Source organism: Echiichthys vipera (genome assembly GCF_963691815.1).
Source record: "Echiichthys vipera genome assembly, chromosome: 1".
NCBI lineage: Eukaryota > Metazoa > Chordata > Actinopteri > Perciformes > Trachinidae > Echiichthys > Echiichthys vipera.
Window position 1 is genome coordinate 30524795 of NC_139826.1, and position 24605 is coordinate 30549399.

At 37.8% G+C, this 24605-nt stretch overlaps 2 protein-coding genes across 2 annotated transcripts; one reads left to right on the forward strand and one right to left on the reverse strand.

The window, feature by feature from the left end:
- Positions 1–2861: 2861 nt before the first annotated feature.
- LOC310951958 (uncharacterized protein) lies at positions 2862–9859 on the forward strand (the record flags this gene model as incomplete). Its single annotated transcript, XM_083920444.1, has 8 exons — positions 2862–2894; positions 3109–3234; positions 3321–3439; positions 4954–5050; positions 5783–6164; positions 6772–6897; positions 7011–7141; positions 8949–9859. 8 exons carry the CDS (start codon positions 2862–2864, stop codon positions 9165–9167), a joined length of 1233 nt encoding a protein of 410 aa, XP_083776570.1. The 3' UTR covers positions 9168–9859.
- Positions 9860–12168: 2309 nt separating this feature from the next.
- ace2 (angiotensin I converting enzyme 2) lies at positions 12169–23638 on the reverse strand (the record flags this gene model as incomplete). The annotated part of the gene is given in 19 exon segments (XM_083915700.1): positions 12169–12274; positions 12375–12569; positions 13729–13845; positions 13957–14054; positions 14181–14239; positions 15380–15558; positions 15646–15768; positions 16769–16867; positions 17072–17216; positions 18510–18736; positions 20179–20348; positions 20504–20601; positions 21205–21310; positions 21433–21548; positions 22184–22327; positions 22921–23014; positions 23188–23346; positions 23430–23620; positions 23623–23638. Coding segments are annotated over 19 exon segments (2442 nt in total).
- Positions 23639–24605: the final 967 nt, after the last annotated feature.

The following is a 24605-nucleotide window of genomic DNA, read 5'->3' on the forward strand; positions in this document are numbered from 1 at the left end:
CTTCTCATGTAACTCAATCCGCCTCAGCGTCTACAGATTTAGCCCGACTTCAGTGGCTCGACAGGGAAAGCTGGAAATAGCTTCAGTGTGTGTGTTTGTTTCTGTGTATGCTTGTATAAATTTAGTAACACAACTCGTCCTAGTATTAAAATGTTATGTGTGCTCATGTGCACATAGACTACTGGCACATGAGCATCTTTTCTTTCTCGTCTTTCCCATTATTTAACATTTAAAATCCAGTGAGATTAAAATATATATTTTTAGGACAGATATAACAAGACAACTGTGACACTCAGTAGGAGTTTTCACCATATGTGTTTGGGTACTGGACAGGTGGATCTGGATTGTAATAATAAAAATAAAAGTAACAAAAACTCAAACATAAAGGCTACACAAGCATTAAAATACCACCCTGACGAGCCAAAATGTGACAAAATGATCATTAAAGTTTGAGAAGAACCGTTATTTATGACTTCCATTTCTAGTTCATTGCATTTCCATTCAAATCCACTGCAAAGTTAATTACTGTCACAGAGGAAGTCATATTCTTCCAGTAGTTCCCATGTGTAATGTGACATCCTACAACACAGACGGTCATTTCCCCTTCACTCAGGGTTTTGTGTCTTTATGATATTGTTTGACAGTAACTGTAGTCGCTGTCAGGTTTATTTATCATTATTAAAGAAGGCCTGTGAATGTTCTCATTTGTCCAGGTTATCGTTATCCCCAAAGAAATTTAAGTCAAAAGCAACTGGACTTGGTTATTTGTTTCGGAAGACGTTTCTTCCCCACCACCTACACCCACCTCTCATCCAAGAGGCTTCATCAGTTCATTTACACATCTGACCGGGACTTGGACTCGTCCAAAGGGCTGGTGTGGGGATCCAGAGGTTAAATAACTGGATCTTCTCACCAGACACCTGCCCGGGACTGGGATTGGTGTGTCCCGGGCAGGTGCGTACATGAACTGATGAAGCCTCTTGGATGAGAGGTGGGTGAAACGTCTTCCAAGACAAACAACCAAGTCCAGTTGCTTTTGACTTAAATTTCTTTGGGGATAACATTAGAGACGTGAACATCCAGTAAAATAATAATAAGAAAAGGTGTTTTATATGACATGTTATTATGTAGCAGTATGGTACAGGATGAGTGAGAGAAAGATAGAGAGATGGATACGACACACACAGGAGTAAAGAAAAGAAACATCAGGATACAACACAGCTGTGAAGCGTAAATCGAGCCACTGAGAAATGTCCCTATAATATTATAGTAAGAGTCTGTACTAATGGAGGTAGTGCAAATAGGAGCTTCAGAAAACTCAGTGCCACAGAATAAAATTCTTATTCCAGACTGTGTATGACCGAGCCAATTTGTTTTGCAGGGGGACGGTACCGGCATCCTCTCTTTGCCAGAAGAGAGTGACCCTGGAGCTCATCCTCAGCTGAAAGGCCATAAGGCCGGGGCAAGCTACGCTACTGCTGGCACCATGACCAAGTCCCGAAGGCCACTGCGAACACCCGCGCCTTTGTACTGAGAAGAAGTCCATCACGTTCATCAGGGCTGGGCATGGATGCAGATTTGTTTTTGGTATTTGAAGCTTGTGCTTTTAACCCCCCAAATGCAGTCAAAATCCAAGTCAGTTTGGACAGAACTGCGGGCAGTACGCATCCTCAAAAGCAACGATTGCAATCTGCCATAAAACAGAAAGGAGAAGTAAAGTTGAGTCTCTGTTTCCATGTAATAAATGCAGCACAAGATGCCGCAAATCAGGGCGAGATTAAACACTAAAAGGCTGAATTCTAGTCTGTCAACTACAACAGAGTATTAGGGTCACTGTTAGAAAGAAGTGTAGTAATCTGATATTTTGAGAATAAAGTCATAATAAAATTAGTTGCTTGAAGTCATATTATTAATTTCTTGGATAAATAAAGGCATTTAAAATTTACTTGAATGCAAGAAATTAAATGTTTGATGCTAAGAATGTTTTGGAGCCTTGTGTACGCCCTCACTAGAGGTTAAATACCTGGATCTCCACACCAGACACTTGGACCAGTCCTGGTCAGATGCGTAAATGAACTGATGAAGCGTCTTGGATAAGAGGTGGTTATTTGTCTCGTCTTCAAAGACAAATAATCAAGTCCAGTTGCCTTTGACTTAAATTTATTTGGGGATAACGATGACCTGTACAAAAGAGATTCAAAGGCACTCAAACTGGTGTTACAAAACAACCCCTGTGGACCGAAATTGGACGCCCAAAAATGAAAATACGTCACTCTGACATTACATTGTGCGGTGCGTTTGTCGCTCTTTGATGCGGTGAAGGAGGGGTCAGGTGTAAATAGCCAGATTGCGCAACAGAGGCTATTTTCAGTGTAAATAGACACTTGAATAGATGCCTTAAAGAAAGTCTGTAGTTGACACAAAATTAAGAGATTTTAATGTTTTGTTCTACGAGATAAAATATGTCAGTATATTGTAGCCAGTACGTGTCTGGTGTTGCAAAAAATGTGGCAAAATGAGACCACAAACATCCTCACTGCGTACAAGCGAAATCAGTTGCTAGCTGGTGTGGTGGTGTGGTTTGTTCGAAGCCTCACGTTAGCTTTTTACTTCTGGAGATTGCATTTACACTTCAACAATCATAAAGGTAGTGTATTTGTGAAGATTATCTTGCTGTATCATAAAGTTTTGCTTATTTTCTGCAATAATCCACAATCCAATGGTAAAAAACATTTACTTTTTCTTAAGGGAACCAGGACGATGCTAACTTCCGGGTCGAATGACAAGAATCCATCACCCGCGCAGCACTCTACAGAACACAAATAGAAGATAAGTATATAAACAAATGCCACTTGTGCATAATGTTAACATACCCAGATAAGATCACTTTCATGGTCAGACCTCAGCTGATGTTTGTGATTGTTCACATGTGGAAAATTAGCAGAATAATAAAACGGTTTTACTGGTGAACTCTTTCTCTTCATGTTCTGTTTTCTAACAACAACAAAAAATAATAATCATACATCGTGTCTCCTTTTTCATTTAAGATTTACTAACCTTCATTCACTTCCTCTTCTCACATCAGTTCCACATCCATGACTGTGTCAGAGGCCCTTCAGTCCTACTTCCCCTTCTGTTCCTGCAAAGCAGAAGCACAAACACGCTGAAGGCTTTAAAAGCCTGGCACTGCCGCTGGTGTCAGTCTTTGACATTATCAGCAGCATGGATCTGAAGGTGGGTGAACACTGCTATATGTGAGATACATTTGAAAAGACATGATTGTGTATGTTGGTTGATGTTAATTGTGTTTGTTTATTCAGGATTCTGTGGTTAAGGGAGGTGTGCTGATCATCCACCAGATCCATGAAGGAAAGCATCAGTATGAAGTGGAAAATGTGATGAAGTACAAAAAAGCGGCTGAAGAAAAAGCGTTTGTCAGGTATAAATTAGACCCATTATGTGTAAGATACTGTGTCATAAGAATAAACACAAAAATCATTTTAGCACAGAAAAGCACAGACCATAAAGTGCTGAAAAATTAAATCCAGTAAATAAAGAAAAAACAAACTGAAGCTATTGTACAGAATTATTTAAGAAAAAAAAGCATAAAAGCTTTAAAGAAATGTGATTTTGAAAGAAGACTTAGAGTAAAAAGGACATACAAAAAAACTAAGAAACACTTCAAAAAGTAAATAAAAAAAGTAAATTATTTATTTAAATTTAAATTATTTTAAAGATTATATTGAAAAGAAGTGAACTCTGGCAGATAAGATGGTGAGTCAACGGAAATATGTTTGAATTTAGGATTTAAGGCTCAGACATCAGAACAAATACTACCTGGGTTATTATGTACTGTAATGGGGTTTGTTTTAATAGTAAGTAATGGTTTTAATAATGTTAATTACACCTAAAATTAGTTAATTCATTGATTAACAGAAATTTAATTGACAACCATGTCCTTCACTTATTCAAAAATCTTAAATATTTGCTGGTTTCAGATCCTCGCATGTGCCTTCCTGTTGTCAGACTGTCGTTCAGGAACACAACTGATGATGCCATCTTGGCCGCTGGACACTTTCTTACTCATGTTGGACATTTCCCAAACTAAAGAATTAACAGATTAATCAAGAAAATAATCTGTGGATCAATAATCAGTTGTTGTGGCAGTAATAAAACATTTGTAAGAGCAGCTAAATTGATTCATGACTATTACATTCACAACTGCAGACCCAATGGTTTATCAGAGTGAGAAAAGTGTGAATCTTTATTAAAGTCCCTGAAAACATGGTTTCAAATCTCATATATTCATAACTTATAGAACCAACATTAAAAAACATCTTTCAGCATTATTTATTAAGCGAGATTTAATCATAGACATCAACCCAACAGCTGTCATAAGATCACCTTTTTCCAAGTAAGCCTCACTCCTTTATTAAAAAAAAAACAGTGAATACAGCAGAAACACACCTTTAATGTGAAATAACCAAAACTATCCCAGCAGAAACTGGGTGTAACATATGGCCCCACTACTCACATTAAGAAGCTGATTGAGAAAATATATGTTTAGGGGCATTAACGACTTATTTCTGACTTTTCTAAGAGATGATCCTTTCTGCAGCTTTAAAGATTAAAGATCTTCTAGAAGGTAAAGTTGTCAAACTGTGCATTGGTTTTCTTGACTATTAAAGAAACTGGCTTTCCAAAAGACAAGAGTTATGAAATAATATATGACACTCAGAGGCGTAATACTACAGCCTCTTTATTTTTCATGCAAAAAGTGGAAGTCTGTGAACAAAAGCTGTTTTACAGCAAACAGAAAAGAAGAGACAAACCAGCCAAATAGATGTTTCTGTTGTGTATAAATGACACATTTTGATACATTTGAACATTGATAAAGTCATTTGTTAAAGGCGTAACTCAAAGTCCTAATAAAGTGCCTTCCTTTCTTCTCAGGAGAGGAGACAAACTGATGCAGATAAACGGCATGGACCTGCAGGATGTCACACCTGAGGAGCTGGCTCAGTCGTTGGCTCAACATAGTCCAATGCTGGTGAGTTCATGGGCTTCCACAGTCTTGCACACCGAAAACCTTCAAGGTAGAGTTTCTATTTCAGAATCAGAAGAAGAATCAGAATCAGAATCAGGTTTATTGCTAAGTATGTTGGACATACAGAGAATTTGACTCCGGCTTATGCTTTGCTCACAGTTTCCAAACATTTAACAGGACAAACCTAAACATAACAATAACAATAACATTTACATAACAATAACAGAACAATAACAGAACAACACAGAACAATAATTTAAGATAAAAAATAGAGGTAATATTAAAAATAGGTTAACAAGTAAATATGAGAAATTTAAAATAGAATAATAATAAAATAAGTGTGTAAAGTAAAGTGACCAGGCTGTTATAAATATCTTATTTCAGACTCTGTTTTAGTCTGTTTCAGTCAGAGAGTCACAGCATCTCCAGGATATATTGTTACTTGTTATTTTAAGATGTATACAGCATATACATGATATTATTTAAGATATATATAATATACCATGAACGTGTGGACAAATATAATTCATGTTGATTGTTTTCACAGTAGTTTTTTTTATCCTGTTAGTATTGAGATGGAGGAAAATAAAACTTAAGGCAACTGTTGACGACACTTACACAGTTTTTATGTTAAATTACATTATTATTGACTGTATTCACCCGAGGAACAACACATTGTAACTTTGACAGCAGCCTTGTATTTAGGTGTTCGGTCTTCCACCTTCTGGTCTTTAGACGGTGCACAAGGCCGGCAAGATGAAGGAGCACGTTGCGCAGTCCTTCCCAGCTGAGGACACTTTACATCCTGTCTCCAAGGAATCCACAGTTCTCAGTTTCTGCATGGAGATGAGGAGGGAGGAAGACTTGGGGGAGAATGAGGTGGTGCACAACGGAGAAGGAAAGGAAGACGGGGGTGTAGAGGAGGATGTCTGCAAAGCTGAAAACGAGGTGAATGGGGAGAGGGGGAATCTCCTCATCGTTTCCATGAAGAAAACCAGCATCTCTGTGGTGAGAGGGAGGGGCTGCGACAGTGGGAGCCCCTGTAAAGGATGTAATGGGACGGGATGCACCTTTAATGATGTTGTCGTGGTGTCAGAGTCCAGCGAGGTCGTGCTTGGTGAGTGATAATAATAATAAACTTTATTTAAATAGCACTTTTCTTATGTTACCAAGTGGGTTACAATGGGAATAAGGCCAAGACAAAGTCATGACAATAAAATGGATAAGAGTAAATATGAATATTATAGTATAAATAATCAAGTTTTCATGAAGAGAAAAGTAGTAAAAGTATGTTTTTAGTCTGTGATCTTCTTTTCTGTTTGTCTAATTTATCCTACATTTAAATATATATTTATTGTTTTAAGGATCAAGATCTCTTTTTTAAGAGAGAAAAGAAAAAAAAATAATACAGTTCAGTGACAACCATGGAGATCCAAATATGCTCATTTGGATTCAGAAAAACTGGAGGATTAAGTTTTTCTTTATGTGTTTAGAGTAGTCTGCTACTTCTTTAGCCAAACCATTCAATAAATGCATAATTACACATTTGAATCTGATCCATGAGCAGAGTTATAGATCACTTATATGTAGTGCACCTCCCCTCTGTTAGTAAAACCTTTTCATATGCAGGTAAAACAGTGAGCGAGGGATTAATTACTGTTTTCTTCTAACAAAAAGCATATGAATTATGAACCACATGCCGTTTGTTGGGTTGTTTCTTTCAGTTCCAAGAGGAGGAGGAAGTTTCAAACAGATGAAGTCGTTGAACACTCCAATCAAAAGTGTGGTCTCTCACAATTACATCGCAAGTCTCTGTTCTCAGAAGATCCTCTACACTTCACCGAATCCAGGTTTGTCATTCCGAGCAGCGCGGCAACATTCATTTACAGTAATCACAGATGAGTTTTAATTTCAGTTTGCGGTTGATGTGAAATTCCTTGTTTTTATTTCTTTTGTTCTTCAGAAGACATGACCATCTACTACTACAAGTCAACCTGTCCTCTTAAAGGAATGCCCGTGGTCCTAAACTTCAGCAAGTCCAGCTGCTTCCTGAGGTGCTGCAAGGAAGGAGAGAGGGTGTTCCTACAAGTGGAGGTAATAACTTTTACTGATGGTGTTGGCCTGCCTTCCACTGGTATGTGTGCTAATTTAGGAAAAGCTCCCGTGGGTTGTAGTAGAGTACTAGAGTATTAGCGTTGGAAGACCTGTTTTCAGGATGAGTTCTAGATGTATTTTACATATTTTTTACCTGATGATGGCGCTCGATTGAAGTTCAGGGGATCACCAGAACCATTAGGATTCTTCATCTGGAAACCAAAAGTGCGACAATCCATCGGGTAGATGTTGAGATATTTCACAGGATGAGTTAAACGTTTTACCAGCCAGTTGTGTTACTGTGGAAGAAAAGTCCACAAGGTCAGTAGGATGCATCCTCATAGTACAGTGAATGTAATTTTCAGAGCAATCCATCTGAAAGATGTTAATATAATATATATATATAATATATATAAATTAATCTGGACCCGAGCTGTTGACCCACCAACAGACAGACCAACACCTCGGCCCAACATCCTTTGAGCCATGATAACTCTTACAACAATGACAGAGGATTTGACTCAGGCATAGACATCAATATAAAGACTCAATCTTGTCTACAAACCGCAGGAGAAATTTTTTTGTTGGTTCGCAGACAGACCACATACAGTTTTGTCCATTTAGTTGGTCTACTTGATGGTCAGCAATTTTGTATGCAGTATCTGTAGAAAGAGAGCGGCAAAAAAGAGGGAAGCAGTTACTGTCAGACGAGGGTTTCAATCATTGGAAAGCAACAAGCTGGAAATAGATGAATTTCCCCTTATGTTTGCATTTTATTAAGGTCACAAAGGGTCATAAAAACACCCCATAGCCAACTTTTGATTTGTACACCAACACCTCCTTCAAGGGCGTCCATGTGTTATTACAAATGAGATTTGGAAAAATGCTTTTGGTGAAGAATTAGGATTTGCTTAGAGCTCAAAATCCAAAGTGTAGGATTAGGACGTTGAACTAGGATTTCGGCTACTTGTCACCCACGTCTGAAAAATATTATGGTATGTTGTCTTACTAATGTAGAAATCATTGGCAAGTCTACATTCACGCTTGCAGCTCTGTGAGGCTGTACACAGCAGCAGTTTTGAGCTGAATACTAAGTTTTGCAGGTATTTGGTCGTTAACCAAGTATGATAGCGTGGTGGGAAAAGTCAAGGATCATCAGGGTCAGTCAGATACATTATCTGGGACAGTGAAGTGACTCTGTGAACGGAGCGTACCTATGTTTCCCAAGTCTTATGTTACCTGCTTTGTATGTAACCAGGGAACATAGGACCCTTTTTTTTAAAAGAAGGCTTTTCACGGAAAGTGTCCTACGTTCCCCGGTCTGTTATTTTTTCTACAATCAGTGTCGAATTCCCCGGGAAAACACCTATGTAGACCCTAACACTACCCCCAAACCCTGACAGAATGCTGAATTAAATCAGCGGAGGTATAGGCTTATGTAACATCGGAAAAATGTGAAGAAAGTCCTGTGCAAACATAACGTCCTCCTCCAGTCTTCAAGCTTTTAGGATCCAACCACACTATCTAGGAACCATGAATATCTGTACAAAATGTCATGGCACTCCATCAAGTAGTTGTTGAGATATTTCAGTCTGGATCGACTGCATGACCCACATCCATCATGAAAACTGTCTCTGGAAAGTGAGAGTAAAGTGATGTTAAATGTATGTTATAGAGATTTTTCATTTCAATCAACAGTTTAACAAGTTGATTATAATGATTGAGAGTAAAGTAAATCATCCCAATATCAGGATGTTGAAGAGCCACTAGTGCTCTCTGTGATGGATATCCACGTTTGTTGTTGCAGACGTGCGAGAAGCAGAGACTGAAAAAGATCTCCAAGAGCGACGAGAGCACCCTCTCCTTCGTCTTTTACATGAACGCCGACCCGACGAAGCAGAGGAGGTTCGAGTCAGCGCTCTACTGCGGCTGGTTCATCCAAATAGCCAACACCGAGTCAGTGGGAGTGGCGACCCTGGATGGAGGAACAGGAGAGGAACAGTTCCTCTTTGTCATTCAGACGTAACGGAGAGTCACTTTCTCCAGGCGGGTTCTCAGTTCTCAGTCAAGTCTAACATTTAATTTTCACTCTTGCATTTTATTTGTGACTTGATATTAAATAGAAGTAAAACATGAGAGGAGCTCTTTTGTTTGACCCCTGACAGAAACCAATGTCTCTGTGTCAGATTCTGCTATTGCAGAAGTGCGTAGATATGTATCATACAACTATATCTAATTATACAAATGTTTCATGTGTGTGTGATCAGGTTTGTTGGTTTAAGTGACCTTTCAAGCTGATTGTTTTTTTAAAGTTTTTTTACTAGTTTTTTTTTTTAGAATATCAGGGGATGTAACTTTAATTATGAAGATAATCATTGTTAACATTGTATTTATACGTAACTAAAAAGATAAGCGAACACTTAAATCACAAATCAGATCTTGATGAACAGATGATTCAAATTGAAAGTTTCTGATGTACGTTGTATAATTTAAGGACAAAATGATGAAACAACGGTCAATGGATCAACCCACTGAGGGCTGGATTCAAAATCACACCCAAAATCGAGTGAAAAGATGAAATCACAGGCTGATCTCGTTTTTGCCTGTCCACTGCACCGGCTGTCACTTTCATTTGCACCAAAGCAGATAAAACCGATTCCCTCCTAAATGAACAGATAGATAGATAGATAGATAGTTAGATAGATAGATAGATAGTTAGATAGATAGATAGATAGATAGATAGATAGATAGATAGATAGATAGATAGATAGATAGATAGATAGATAGATAGATAGATAGATAGATAGATAGATAGATAGATAGATAGATAGTTAGATAGATAGATAGATAGATAGATAGATAGATTGATAGATAGATAGATAGATAGATAGATAGATAGATAGATAGATAGATAGTTAGATAGATAGATAGATAGATAGATAGATAGAGAGAGAGAGAGAGAGATAGATAGATAGATAGATAGATAGATAGATAGATAGATAGATAGATAGATAGATAGATAGATAGATAGTTAGATAGATAGACAGATAGATAGATAGATAGATAGATAGATAGATAGATAGATAGATAGAGAGAGAGAGAGAGAGATAGATAGATAGATAGATAGATAGATAGATAGATAGATAGATAGATAGAAAGATAGTTAGATAGATAGACAGATAGATAGATAGATAGATAGATAGATAGATAGATAGATAGATAGATAGATAGATAGATAGATAGATAGATAGATAGATAGATAGATAGATAGAAAGATAGTTAGATAGATAGACAGATAGATAGATAGATAGATAGATAGATAGATAGATAGATAGATAGATAGATAGATAGATAGATAGATAGATAGCTTTATACCCGAGGGGAAATTAGGTAAAAATTAGATTAGGTAAAAATTAGATTAGGTAAAAATTAGATTAGGTTAGGATTAGATTAGGTTAGGATTAGATTAGGTAAATTAGATATCCCTGAAGTTTAACTGACTCTGTGTGATACTGTGACGATTAAGTGTTCCCTTATAGATATATACGTATATATTGAAAATAAAGGTGATGTGATAATAACTTTATTTATTTAACACTTTCTAATATACATTTTTTAGAGATGTCTTGAGAAAAATTACATATGAACTATAAACATGAGTCAAAAGTAATAACACAAGCACAGACAATAATTGAGTTCTGAATGATTAGGTTATATAATATGTGCTGTATAGTTTTACACTGTATTCAGATAAAATAAATCATTTTGATAATACATACAGTATATATGTATTACTCTTCCATTTGCATACTGTGATATTTGGTAAAATGTGTATTTTGTTTATTTTACAATAAGTAAACATGTGAAATCCCCAAAAGCTGTCAGCACCAAGTTTTTGGAAAATGCTACATTTCAGTGATAAACATTTTTCAATAAACTCGGAAACATGCTGTGATTGAGTGCTATCTTTCACATGATTTGATTTTCACGCACTCATCTACCAGGTGTGCATTGACATGACATTTAATTTGATATTTTAAAACATGTAAAAGTATTGAATAGCATTACAAAATGTCTGACCGTAGAAGCCTTTTACAGAATATTAAATATTAAAAAAGTAATATGGATAAACACAATCATTTATCTTTTGATGAACTATCCTCAATTTGAGCTGCATGATACAAATGAAAATCCCATAGTGTCAACAAATAAACAGACAGAAGAAAGGTATGGTATTTTGAATTATACAAACATAATCTTCTGCAAAACACAGTCTGAGAGCATCAATGGAAAACGCTTTACCGTTGAAAACCGTTCTGGAAACTAGAACAATTAAATCACGTTTTCAGGTGTGTAGTTAAAATGTTTTTTGTATGTAAAAATAGATATAATTGTAGTTAAAAGTGTGCTATGATTTCTGAACTGTGCTGTTTTTGTACTAATGATATGTAAGAAATAAAACTTTAAATAATATTGACTATAGTGCACCCGAAACTGTGTTTTTTTGAAGTCATGATAATTGTATTTAAATATACTTTTTTGTACTTGACATACTTGAAATATAACTTTAATTTACTTAAACTGTATTTCAGGTATGATGTTAACATTTGAAAATATAATGAACTTAAAAAGGAGCATTTTCAGTTTATTTAATGTATATTAATAGTTCTCAAATAATAGTATTATTTATAATTTAAGTATACACAATGTACAAGGTAAAGATTGTTACAAAAAAGTATACGTACACACTTAAATACAACATAGCAGTGTCTCAAAATAGCACACGATCGTCAGTGTAGTTAAGTTGTATCGGCTAGTATAATATTATTACATCAAAAATAGCACACTGAGCATATTCACATGGAATTATATTTAGTACACTATAATAAGTGCAATTAAGTGTATTTCTTTAACAGTATTCACTATAAAAAAACTCAACAAACTAAAACTTTCCCATATATTTAGCAGTTCTGTGATGTTATAAGCCGTGAGCACTGAGGACACCTCCCCTCCGTTCTTCAGTGGACTCAGAACCCAGTTTGTTCGTCGTCACTGTTCTCGAAGGCTTTGTTTATTTCTCCATCAATGCTAGTATCGTAGGGATTCTCCACGGCCGTCTTTGCTGCAGATTTCCTACAAACACAAAAGAAACACAACATGTCTCACAGTTGTGGATGTAACGCGGTCCAATGTGGTAGAAACTGGTCTCATTCTCGAGACAAAAAAAACTCACTTCTTCCGCTCTCTGATGCCAGAGATGACAAGGTAGACGCCTGCTAGCACCACGACTCCCATGACCACCCCAAACACCACCAGCCACACCTCCACCGGCTGCTCCACGGGAGGGGCCAGTGTTGCTGGGATACCCACAAACTCCAACGTCCTGTCATCCAATTGGAAGGCATCGTTGATTCTGCCTCGAGACAACCTGAAATCAACATCGACACGTTTATCATTGCTCACACGTGTTAACTCTGTAGGGAAAGGTCACACAGAGTTGATTGTATCAATTATAGCAGGAAGCAATTTAACTGGAGTCTTTGTGTTGGGAATTATATAAAACCTAGACTGCAGCCGTGTTTACAGCACTGTGAGGCGAGCATTAACCTAGCTAAGTAAAGAGGAGCGCCATTGGTTTGTTTTTGAAAACAACCAAGATGACTGCAGCTGATATGGAACTTTTTGTGTTGTTGCTATTTTACACTTGTTCACAGACATGTTGATGTTACACTATCACAGCTCATCTCTGCACGCTGACGTCTGTTTACATTTGTTCAACGCGCAGTGCTATGTCACACGTTTCATTGCTTTGTTTGGTTGTAGGTCTATCCAGTTGTGACTAGAGGCATTTTGGTCTACAGGAATCAATCATTGGAAATCAAAACAATGAACGGAGAGGTTCCAGACTAAGCCACAACCACAGTGATAACCAGCTTGATCCAATGCGGAAGTGCCAAAAAGTGCCGTTCGCTGAGTGGCCACTAGGGGCAGGTTTCATAATAAAGCAGTTTCTCATTGAACCCCATGTTAAACAGGCCATTTTCAAAGCATAATTAAACCTACTTAAGGCCTTTTTTTTTTTTTTACTGTTCCAGACTTACACGCATTTGAAATTTGTTCATGTCAGGCTGAGTCTGCACCAAAGTAATGTAGCCATCATGGTGGCGCTATATTATTTTTCTGGGAATTGTGTAGCTCTGTGCAACATTTTGAGCCAATCAAGCCTAAACATATTTTACTGGATAAGTGAAAAGAAAGGGCGCCAGAGAAAAAGTCAAAGGATCACCAAAGTCCTTAAGATTCATCCACCATCAATGTCTAAACTAAATTTCGTGGAAATCCTTTTAGTAGTCGTTGAGATATTTAAGTCTAGACCAAAGTGCTGGTCTGACACAACAACACTGCCATCCCCAGAAGAAGCGTGACTAAAAATCATTAAAGATAAATGTAATTAGCTAAACTATTGCAGCTGCTTAGTCTGTGACACATTCAGGGTAAAACAAAACACATACTGCACTCAGTGTACAGTGGTATATACTGTATGTCATCAAAATACACTTTTGTGTTGAATGAATCTAGTTCCTAACCGTATGGCGGCTTCCACGTCATCCTTTGGGATGTATACAGAGGGTCGTGTTGGGTTAGTGACCACAATGTAGAAGGAGATCCTGGGAGTCTCTTTGTACGCGAGGATGTTCTCTGCTCTGCAGGAACAAACCAAGAAAAGCTCTCAAAAGAATGTGGTAACAAAAGATAGTGAGAGGAAAACAAAGCATAAAGTATCGTCATATTCTGCGGTTCAGGGTGATACTGACGTGAAGTGAAGGGTCTCGTTCTTTTGGCTGTAGTACTGCCTCAAAGCGTACGCAATGTTGGCCTTGAACAGGTACAGCTCGTTGGTGTTCCAGGAATACTGAAAGACATTTTAGTTGATTAATATTTGCCATGCTATCAGAGAGACTGAAGGTCGCTTGAAATGTAGTCAGATATAATAACCCTCATACTGTAATAACACTTCTGATAAGGATTAACAACTCACAGCATTATCGCCCATGGCAGCCTTCAAACTTAGCCTCACTTTAATGGCAAACCCTGAATCTGTAAAAAAAACAAAAACAGCAAAAAAAAAACCAAGCTCAGTTAATACAGTCAAACTTAGGACACACGAGCCCCATGGACATGTGCCTGTGTTACGAAACACTTTTTCTTGAGTGTAGGGACAAAATTCACTTGTATTTTCTCGAGAAAAACAGCTTTCTAGTACATGTTTGTGGTTTGGTCATGCAAATATTTGTCACGAAAACAGCAGTGACTTAAGTCTGTGTTTTTTCTACTTCCTTAAAAATGTCCTCAGGGATTTTCTATTACGTCAGTGCCCTTTTGTAAAGAGTCACAGGGGAAAGTGTTTAACTAGAAGTGACATCAGGTTAAGTTTAAAAAAACAAAAAACTTATACAGTTGATATGGTTCAAGCAGCTTTTTAAATCTTTTTTAAAAAAAAGCTCAATTAACTGTGTTCGGAGTGGACACGATATAGCAGCATAGATACACTCAACCCAGATTCGTTTTTTGTGCTTAAAGAAATAGAGGAAAACAGCTGTCCAGTGGTGACAAAATCCACTAACTAAACTAACTAATTAAAACATTATATTTCCTTTGTTTAATCAGTACAAAAATGAAAAGCGTGAAAATCACACACTGTGATTACAGGAGAGATAATGTGCCGAATTTGGTTGCCTGGCAATTCATTTTTTGTCCAAATTAAACAAATAAGTGAGATTCACGCCAAAAACACACAAAGCAGCGGTGAACTGCGTCTCGTGGCGAACTGCGTCTCGTGGCGTGCTGCGTCTCGTGGCGTGCTGCCCTGAAATGTTTACGAAAACCTGTGACCGCCGCTCCAAACTCTTAGTTACAGCCAAAATAAAATTTGGGGATAGTTTAACTTTTAGCGGCAAAGTGCGGCCAGATAACACCCACAGCCAATCAGAAACAGAGTCCTGAGACGACATATTGACATTCACAAAGAATTTTCTCCTCGCTTGAAAATCATGAACACGCCTCCCAGTCGTGGAAAAATGTAATTAATTGCAGCAACGGGCACTTCACTGCTGCTTGGTGTGTTTATGGCGTTAAAGGTGCTATGCTAGCTGTTTCCCTCTGTTGGCAAAATATCAACCTATTACTAAGAAAATGGATTATTTTAGGGTAATTATCTTCAGTATCTTTTGCACTCACATGGATCGATGTGTGTCTCCCAGCCTACTTTCCTGTTGTGTTTCTTGTTCTCTGCCTTCAGCCAGTCATGAAGTTTTTGGAAATAGTCCAACAGAGGGCCGGCGTCCATCCTAACATCACCGGATATCGTTTGTAAAGCCCTGGTCCAGGACTCGGACCTTCCCAGCTCTAACATGTTCCTAAAAGAAAACATTGCTGATGACAAACATCTTTTCTTTTGATTTGGTCTTTCACACAGACCAAAACAAGACATCAGGTATCTGTACCTCAGTTTGGTTCCTGCATCTTTAGAACCAGTAATGTCACATGTGGACAAGGGACCTGTGTGATTGGCTGCATCGCAAAGCGCTTTTTGGAACTGGAACTGGTAGATGGTTCTCGTGAAGTACCTGTTTTTCACACACAGCGACAAACATACACACACACACACACACACAGACACACACACACACACACACACACACAAACACACACACACACACACACACACACACACACACACACACACACATACACACACAGGTAATGGCTTTTAGCAGAGCTGGAGCAATTGTTTTCAACTTGGACCCTATTTTTCTATATCTATTTTTCTAGGGGTCTCATATGATGCTCATGTTCAGGTTCACATTTGTATTTTAGGTTTCTATCAGAACATTTTTCAATACTTTAATGTTAAAAAACACACACATTATTTTTCTCATATCGTCTGACTGAATATGACTGAAGTTGTCTGAAACGCTACGTTTTAGCGCCCGTCTCTTTAAGCACGCCTCCCATAACATCCAAATCATGTCATAAGATGTAAATGTTTTAGTGCTTCTTGTTCACTCTCTGCCCTCCTGCTTTGGTTGCTTGTGCAATGAGAGTACAAGTGGTTGGGTCATACATAAAAATTGAATATAAACATTATTCATCCCATGGTAGTTTGATCTGTTTAACAGGGGTTTAACAGGTAAACAACAGGCAACTGTTTTACTAAACTGTATGTAGCTCTGTGGTGTGTGTGTGTGTGTGTGTGTGTGTGTGTGTGTGTGGGGGGGGGGGGGGGGTATTTCTCCAGAACCGATCAGTGTCATAGAAAACCAGAAAACAAAATACATTTATTTTAACAGATATTGTGAAAAGAAAATAGCAAAAACATTTAAATGTTAACACTAATGTTTCCAGTTCCTTGGATCAAAGTATAACTTTCCACCCAATTTAATTGAAATATATTTAAGTTTAAATATAGAAGTTTTCCTTTAAACCTGATTCCAAAAATTTTACATAATTGAAAACAGTCCAAAAACAGTAACCCCCTTGGCAACGCTGATTTTAAGAAAACACAGGTGAGATGCTGATGCTATGCTTTCATTTCCTTGCCGTGCAGCTTTCCATTGGGAGTGTTACCTGATGAAAGAATAGTCTCCAGATACATGGAACAGAGCAGGCGGGTCACAGTAGGTCTCGTCTCTCGGCACTGGCTCCACCACCCCGACCAGCTCCCTCCTGTTATGACAACAGAGAATCAGCTCTGATGCAGACTGATGCTGTAACCACCGACCTGCAGTATGTTCACGTTTGATGTCACAGCAATATTTAATTACATTGATATGCAACAATTTGGTTTTCCTACGATTTGCCTGTGCATTCTCACAGACAGTACAGATTAATTAGATTATTCACAGATGTTTCATCTAGGTCTCTGCTTACTTCATCTGCCACCATCTCTCCATCCATTCATCCTTGCTGATGTTCCCTGCGAACACCTGCCACCTCCATTCCTCCAGCATGTAGGTGAAGGGCAGCGTGGCCACGATGGTGAGTGCCTGTTTCAGCAGGAAGTTGATCTCTGTTTCTGCAGGGTAAACAAAAAACATGCCATGATATAGAAAGTGAAAAGGGCCAGGAAGCTGTCTGTTTCTGGTCTTAACATCATTTTAAAAGTTGAAATCTGAATTATATTTAGAAAGAGAGAATTTTTCAGTGAGTTTAATACAGAACCCGGATGCGTTTAGCTCTTGCATTTGATATGTTTTTCATGGCACCTACGTTAAACTGTAAGTAAATGACAGTTTGTATAACAGTTACCAGAAGGCCCAAGGTCATGTTATTCTTGATTATCTGGTTTCACCGTAGTAGACGGGTGAATACGGGTGTGATGGGCCTATTCTGCTGGCCCCAAGGGTGCTGAAGCTATTTTTATCCTACATGCCATTTGAGGGCAGCAACCCTGAGACACATTACTCATACCTGCTCTGGTTTGTTAAGAACTTCAAATATTTTTGCCACCACGAGGTGAAAACTTCATATTCCGGTGTGGTGATTTCTGTGTGTTTAGGACGGGTAAATAATTTTTATGGGTGTAGATAAAATGTATCAAACTCTTCTGTGATTCAAAAAAATGTCAACAGAGCTTTAAAACAAGGCTGGGTTACTTGAAAAAGTTAAATCTGCAATAACTGTATATTTTTTTACCACTTGGTGGCAGTGAAAGCACAACATGGACATATTATCTATTGTCTAGGAAACAGCTGCTTCGGACGTGGAGAACTTTAGCATACATTTCAAGTTGAATCTATGGCAACTTTGGATGCCGCTGCAAGTTGGGGAAAAAAAAGGTCAAGGTAAGGTGATTATTCTCAGTGGATCATCACTACGAGTGACCGCTTTCACATAGACGCATTGAAATCTGATTGTTCAAACCACCACCGCAGTTGGAGACGTATTCGGCAGCTAAAGTTACACTAAACTTACAAAGTTAGTCTCATTAAAGCAACGATGAAAAACATCTGCAGCAATTGTAACAGTTGATCAAATACAAAGTTCACTGAGCTGCTGTTTACCTGATCCTCCATCAGTGCAACCACTGAATGATCTTTGTAAGGGAGCGACATAAATGAGAGCTGATAAAACTTTTGTCTCGCTCATAGTTCATAAACATGATTCATTCATGTCTTCGCGTTACACTAGCTAAACTGTTATTGTAACTAAACCGATACGACCAACAGAGAAACATGTATGTTTATATTTATGTACGTCTTAAATCTCATCTGTATTTTTATCAGGATATGTTAAAACTTGCAATGACAAGAGGAAATGGGGCCAGGCACCTTTCATTAAAGTATTGATTATAGCAGCGGATCAGTACCATTATCATAAATGAAGTCAGCAGGCAGAAGTTTCAGGCTCTGCAGGTGTTTGGGCGTCGCAGCAGAGAGGGACATGATTTCTCCGACAGCCTCGTGGAAACCCTCGTTGGCGCCGTCCCTCAGGAGGTACGACAGGTTACGGTAGGCCATCTGATACTGGTTGTGACCCATCTCATGGTGCACTGTGAGGAAGTCGTCCATGTTGACCTTGGTGCACATTTTGATCCTGAAGACATCACAGGAAAAGTGTTAATGTCAGCAGTTACACTGTGTGATGCAGACAAGGCATGTTGCCATATCAGATATACTGTACCAATAAAACAGCCTGCGCAATAACATAACGAGTCAGATATAACAAACACTGAAGCAATATTCAACAATATTTACCCAAACTGACTGTTGAAGAGCCATGAAGAATGACTTTCAGAATGAGTTATATTTTGCATTTGGACAAACGTTTATGCTATAGACACTCAAACCTGAAAAATTGTCCGTACTGGGGAAACTTTATGGATTAATATTTGACAACAGAAAGACTTTGGTTATCTTTATAAGCAGGAAAGAATGAGTCAGAGATTAATCAACGTTATTGTTCCAGCCAGTTCATATTTATGGCTCTCGTATACTGATCTAAAGTTAGATTGCTCTTCTTAACATAGCACATAAATCATTTTAAAGAGAGCTGCTTGTGTTTAACTTAATGTCCAAATATATACAGGGTGTCCCAAACAATGCAACACACTGATGACTCAATTTTTATATATATAGATTTTTTTATGGGGATACCTAAAAGACAAGCCTACGCTATAACAGTACATCCTGCAACAGTCGCTAAGCAGCCATTGAACGTGAATGCACGCAAATGCAGAGGGAATTGTTTCGTGATGTGTGCGACTCCATTGCTTGGTGTAGTCAGCGGTGTCTGGACCAGAACAGATGTCAGTTTGGGAACAGGCGGTGACAAAACAATAAAATGAGGAGCTCTTTTCCAAAACGCTATAAATCCATTTTAATAGTTTTCAGGAAAATTAAATTTTTTACCCAGACCCACACATTTGGTTAATATTCAATGTATCTTGTCAAAATGGTTTATTGGCTCAGTCTGAACATGTTGAACGGACGGACGAAACAAAAAACTCTCCCGCTTCAGAGCGCCGCCATGTTGGATCGCATAGAACGCTCATTGAATTCTGATTGGTCGAGAGGACCTATCGCATTTAGGCTAAAAATAGGTTCGGCGCTGGTTGCGGTTTGGAAAGGAACTGCATCTTGAGACCATTTTAGACAAGGAAATATAGCGATTTGGCAGAAACACTGATGAAGCAGTGAAAAGGTTCTGGATACAGCAAAGTGGCATGACAAACTCTTTTTTTTTAAATTTGGCTTTTATCTCGTTTTGGAAAAGAGCTCTTCAAATTATGTTTGTAAATTATATTACATTTTAAAAATTAAATGAATGAATGAATGAATTAAATTAACACCTACTGAACAATTATTTAAAGTATGAATTCATTTTTTTTTGGGACACCCTGTATTTATCCTCTTTATCAATCATTCTGAGGTTTTCAGGGAGAAGCTACTCATATAAAGTTCTTTGGAGAACAATTTATTACATTTACAGATTGATTAGGTCTTTTTATGATATGTATGTGCGTGTTTGTGTACTACCTAAAGTCCTCTCTGTTCCCCATGTCCCAGGCTGTGGGGTGACAGACCACCTTGCGTCCATCAGGCTTCATCAGCATGGAGTTTTCCCAGAAGTTTGGAAACATCTTGTACAGGCCCACGGACATGAAGAACTTCTCTGCTTCTCTGAAAAGCTGAACCTCCGTCCATCCCTGAAATTCAAATTGGCATTTGATAGACGGTTACACTTCCAATAATAGTTTTTGATGTCTTGTTTTTTTAATTTATTTAATCACTGCATACACAACGATGCATACAGTACATTTTAATAACACAGAATTACAAAATCTACTAAATTGTACTGCACCTGCGCCACCATAGTTTTGCTGACATCAATATCTGGTTTATCAGGGTAAGGGACTGACAGAGGGTACAGGTTGGTCCAGAATCTTCCCCACATGTCGCCTGAGCAATAAACACAAAAGGTCATTATTAAACACTTCATGTTTTCTACGTAATCAAAGGATGGAGGCTACACCAATTGGTTTCAGCTAAACTCTGTATATACATTATGTCACACCTGTTACATTTCTTTTTCCCTGAATTGTTGCCGTTAAGTAACCAAATAAATGACTTACTAATATTTCCCTGAAGGTCAGATTCCTGTTTTTATTTAAACATAAGCAATTCAAAGCTTCTAAATGAAGCTTATTTGACAAGCTGTCACTTTGTTTTTTTTAATCCTCTCCAATCCAACATAAACAGAGCAGTATTCACATCTGGACAACAGATGGAGTCCAAGTTCTGGACTGAGGCTTAAAACTTAAATGAACATTCAAACCTTAGTGCTCTGAAGTTGCATTATTTCTATTGTGACATTTAATCCACTGTAGGATCATTTTGTAATGTAATTTATAAGGATATTATTCTACTGCTGCACACCTGAGTTACAGTACAGATTTGCTGTTACATGTTGGACTTACAATTTGCTCTACTGCTGCACAAAGGACTCAGTTTTGCTAGTTATAGACAATCTTTTTTGGGGGGATGAAGCGCAACAAGACATACCCAGCAGGTGGGCTGGCAGAGGTCCTTCAGAATCAATGTGTTCTGTGTAGACCTCCATGAGCCTGGCTCTCACATAGGCATGCAGCTCTTTGTATAAGGGCATGATCTGTGAAAAATAAATAAATATCACTGTTGTCAATTAATTCACATAATCAATAATAAGTCCTACTCTCGTTAATATAGATGTTCTTAAACAGAAGGCATAGAATCCACTGATACTAGACGTACGTCTTTGTAAACAGAGCGGACATCTTTCATCAGCTCATCTCTGGTGTATTTGTACGGATCTTTCTCCTCAATGGTCTCATAGTTATATCTCCAGTAAGCTCCGTAGTCTTCAAAACCTGTGAGAGTGAGTGTCAGAGAGGAACACATCAAGAGAGAAAGAAAGTGTAAGACAGGCACATCTCAGTTTGCAGAAGATTTTTTGGGGGAGAATTAGACTGCCCTACAAAGCCTAAGTGCAGTAACTACGAAATCACTAATAACATGGACCAGGTCCAGCCTTGTCACATGTGTTAATGAACTGATGTAGCCTCTTGGATGAGAGGTGAAACGTCTTCCAAGACAAATAACCAAGTCCAGTTGTTTTTGACTTAGATTTCCTTGGGGAAAATGATGAGGTGGACCAATGAGAATATTCACAGGCACTAATAACATGATTTCTGATTTTTTTCATGATTTTGAGCCTGTAATTTTGGAGGTCAGGATTGATTTGGATATTAATTATTATATGGAAAACTAATAATCCATAAACAGTGTGCCAAATATTAATTTGTTGGGAAAATAAAGACATTTTAAAAGCCTTTTTCTTTTTTTTTACCTTAAATTTTTTTTTTAGTTACTGCACTTAGGCTTTGTAGGGCAGTATATTGGACCCTTTTTACCTGGTGAAGTAAGTTGTGGTGTTATTAGTATAACAAGAGTTAGAGGTTTTGACATGCTTTACATATGTTTACATTTGTGTCAGATGTATCACCGTTAAGTACTGAAGCTTCATTTTTCAGATCCACGTAGTCTTCGTACAGAGGCCTCATCCTCTTCCCCACCTCTCTCCTCCAGCCCTCCCACACATGCAGACGCTCAGAGTAATCTCGGCTGTTGGCCATAACGTGCTCCAGGCCTGTAAACACAGGAACACGCAAGTCAGTGACAGGGTACATCGATCTACACAAATGTTTGTCTTTTCGTCAAATCTGCAAAAAGGAAGGAGACGGTTTGCACTAAAACAAGTATGATAGCTTTGTAGTACTGTCCTTGTATTATTTTATGATAATTCATACTACATAATTTCAGGGAGACATATTGCACTTTTTACTCCACTACATTCATCACACAGTTATATGCAGTATGTTAAACATATGAAAAGTTTATAAAAAATGCTTTATTAAAGATTAAACAATAAAATGCTGCTTACATCAATTATTACTGCTTAGCACTTTTTCTTTGCATACATACCAATATTTCTGTATGATTTTTAATGCAGGACTTTTACTTGTAATGAAGTATTTTTTACATTGAGGTATTATACATATAAAAAAATCCTTCTGTACTTTCTACACCAGTGTTTGATAGCAGTGTGTAAAAGTAACTATACAACGTTCTAAAAATACTCTATTACAAGTAAAAGTCATTAAAAGTCCTACTACTGTGACTTAAGCCAACAGTAGCAGGCAGCCGTGTCGCCATAACCGGTTCTTCTAATCAGAGTTGTACCTGGCTCCAAAGTCTGGCAGTTAAGGGGGTCGTCCCTGAGACACACCGTCGCTGTGCTGTAGATTGTACTCATCTCACTCATGACCTTACTCAGCTGCAAGTAGATTCAGAAGAAAACACAAGGACAACATGTTAATGTTATTAAAGTAGTCCAGGAGATGAGCCTTTGCAGCTTTCACAAACATGAAAAGAACTAATTTTATTATAAAAATATATATATTATCCAAAACACGTATCTATGGCAGAATGACATTTAAGAATTCTTACATGTGCAGCTTTATCTGCGGATAGAGCACCAGAGCCTTTGTCTTGAAGGGATATGAGCTGTAATTTGATTTCTGGATCTTTGATCTGGTCGATGGGGTATTGCAGGGACTCGTCTGACATCTGGGTGTAGAATTTGCCCCAAATTTTCCCCTCTTCTGACTGGGTAGAATGAAAAGAGACACGTCAAAAACACTGTGAGCACTGGCTTCTCAATCTGTATTTAAAGGTCTCCGATTGCTTACCAGTCTGTCTGAGTTCTCCTTCGTGATGTTGGTGTTGTAGGCCCATGATGCCAGCGAGTACTGGTACATGCGCCGAGTGGCCTCCTCGTCGAAAATCTTTAAAAACTGTGTTGCATTTTTCTCCACATCTGACTGAGCAGAAACAATACAAGGCACGACCAGCAACACTACAAGAACCCAAGCAGACATCTTGGCTGCTTCAGCTCCATCCACACACACAAACTAACTCTGAGAAGGAGGGACACTGTACTCTGTTATACAGTTTCAATAACCTCCTGTGCTGCCTTGGCCTTTGGACAGCAAAGCCATAACTGAGGGTGTATCTGAGTTTTCATTTACAGATAGGATGTTTCATATAGGGACAATGAGCGTCACTGGGAAGTCTGTTATACTTTGATACATTATCAGTCATAAAATAGACACATAATCTCTTTTGAAAGGTGTAATATAAGTAGTTTGTGTAGTGAGCAAATCAATTCTTTTGATAAGGTGCCTCTTTTCCTATCAGCCTGTCAACATGATAACACATAAATCAAAAGGGTTTGGAATAGAATAAAATAAATAAAAGTGTGCCGTTAAAAGTAAGAAAGCAGGATGACCAATGGCTACAAACGTTACCATAAATAAGATAAACATTCTGCATATAAAAGCCACTTAAAAAACATTAAATGATTGGCAAATCATGGAAAAGGCTTATAACACAGATTAACTTCTTTTAAATCTCTTATTAAAACTAATTGTTCTTATTTATTTTTTCTAAACTGGCGAAACGTGTTCAATTATTTGATCTGTTTTGTCTTTTGGAATTCATCTACTTTGTGTTTTTTAAAAGGTTCAGTTTAAATTAAGTTATTATCACTATTGTTAACAGAATAATTAAGATTGTGAAAAAAAGGTTTGGCTCAACGTTCACTTGGATTCCTTTTTTTTCTATCGATTTTCTTCAAGTGTCATTTCTTACACAAACATGACCCTTTCGGTAGAAAAGTCAAGGAAACAGGAAACAACAGCGTAAGACTATCTGGTAGCAAAGGATTTCCGAGCATCAGATAAAGTACAAGTCACGCACTGTTAGGCCCTAAATGCTGATAAGAAATCAACCACGAGGGCAAGGTCTATGATTTTGATTTATTACTAATACCAAAACACTCTTTGATGCTCTATGTCTTTGCTACA